This window comes from Sinocyclocheilus anshuiensis, unplaced genomic scaffold (assembly GCF_001515605.1).
Source record: "Sinocyclocheilus anshuiensis isolate Anshui unplaced genomic scaffold, SAMN03320099.WGS_v1.1 C31992379, whole genome shotgun sequence".
NCBI classification, from domain to species: Eukaryota; Metazoa; Chordata; class Actinopteri; order Cypriniformes; family Cyprinidae; genus Sinocyclocheilus; species Sinocyclocheilus anshuiensis.
The window spans coordinates 1-621 of record NW_015608678.1 but is presented as its reverse complement, the minus strand read 5'-3'; the positions used below and the strand labels follow the sequence as shown (position 1 = coordinate 621).

The window sequence follows — 621 nt, the reverse complement described above, 5'->3', positions numbered from 1 at the left end:
GGAGGTGAGCCAGGACCTAATGTTTCAAGAGAGCCCACCGCACTACTCCGCATGAAGAACAATGGAAAGAGTGTGATGGTGATGTTTCCACCAGGAGAGCTTCCTGTAATCTTGAAGCGACGCAGGGGACGCCCCCCTAAACAGGCATTACCAGGACAACCTGACATGCATGAGACCAGAGTGGGAGCAGCCAGTGCCGCAGAGCCCAAAAAAATTAGGAGGCGGCGAACAGTAAAGCTACCATCTCCACAGCCCTCATATGTTAATGATACCAATGATGTTAAAGTAGAATATGCAGATGTCCTCTCCAAACTGGCCTTCTTGAACAGACAACCTCCCAGCACAGGCCGCTGCTCTCCTCCACGCTGCTGGACCCCAACAGAGCCTGAAACTTTCCACATACCACCAGAAAATCCATCCCTTTCCACTCTTTTGCACCGCCTTACAGCATTCCGCAGGAGAGGTGGTCGTGCAGGCTGTATGGGGAGTAGAGGAGGGGGAGCAGCTGGATCCTCTGATTCCTTTAAGAGGTCATTCAGTGACTTTTTTGAAACAATTGGCAAGAAGCGGAAGGCCCCTGCATCTGAACCAGGAACTCCTCGAAAAAGAGGCAAGGGTGTT

At 51.7% G+C, this 621-nt stretch overlaps 1 protein-coding gene across 1 annotated transcript; it reads left to right on the top strand.

Moving 5' to 3' along the window:
- Positions 1-3: 3 nt before the first annotated feature.
- Positions 4-618, top strand: LOC107682278 (AT-hook DNA-binding motif-containing protein 1-like; the record flags this gene model as incomplete). The annotated part of the gene is made up of 1 exon (XM_016478569.1): positions 4-618. A coding segment is annotated over one exon (615 nt), but the record flags the coding sequence as incomplete, so codon positions are not given.
- Between the last annotated feature and the right edge of the window lie 3 nt (positions 619-621).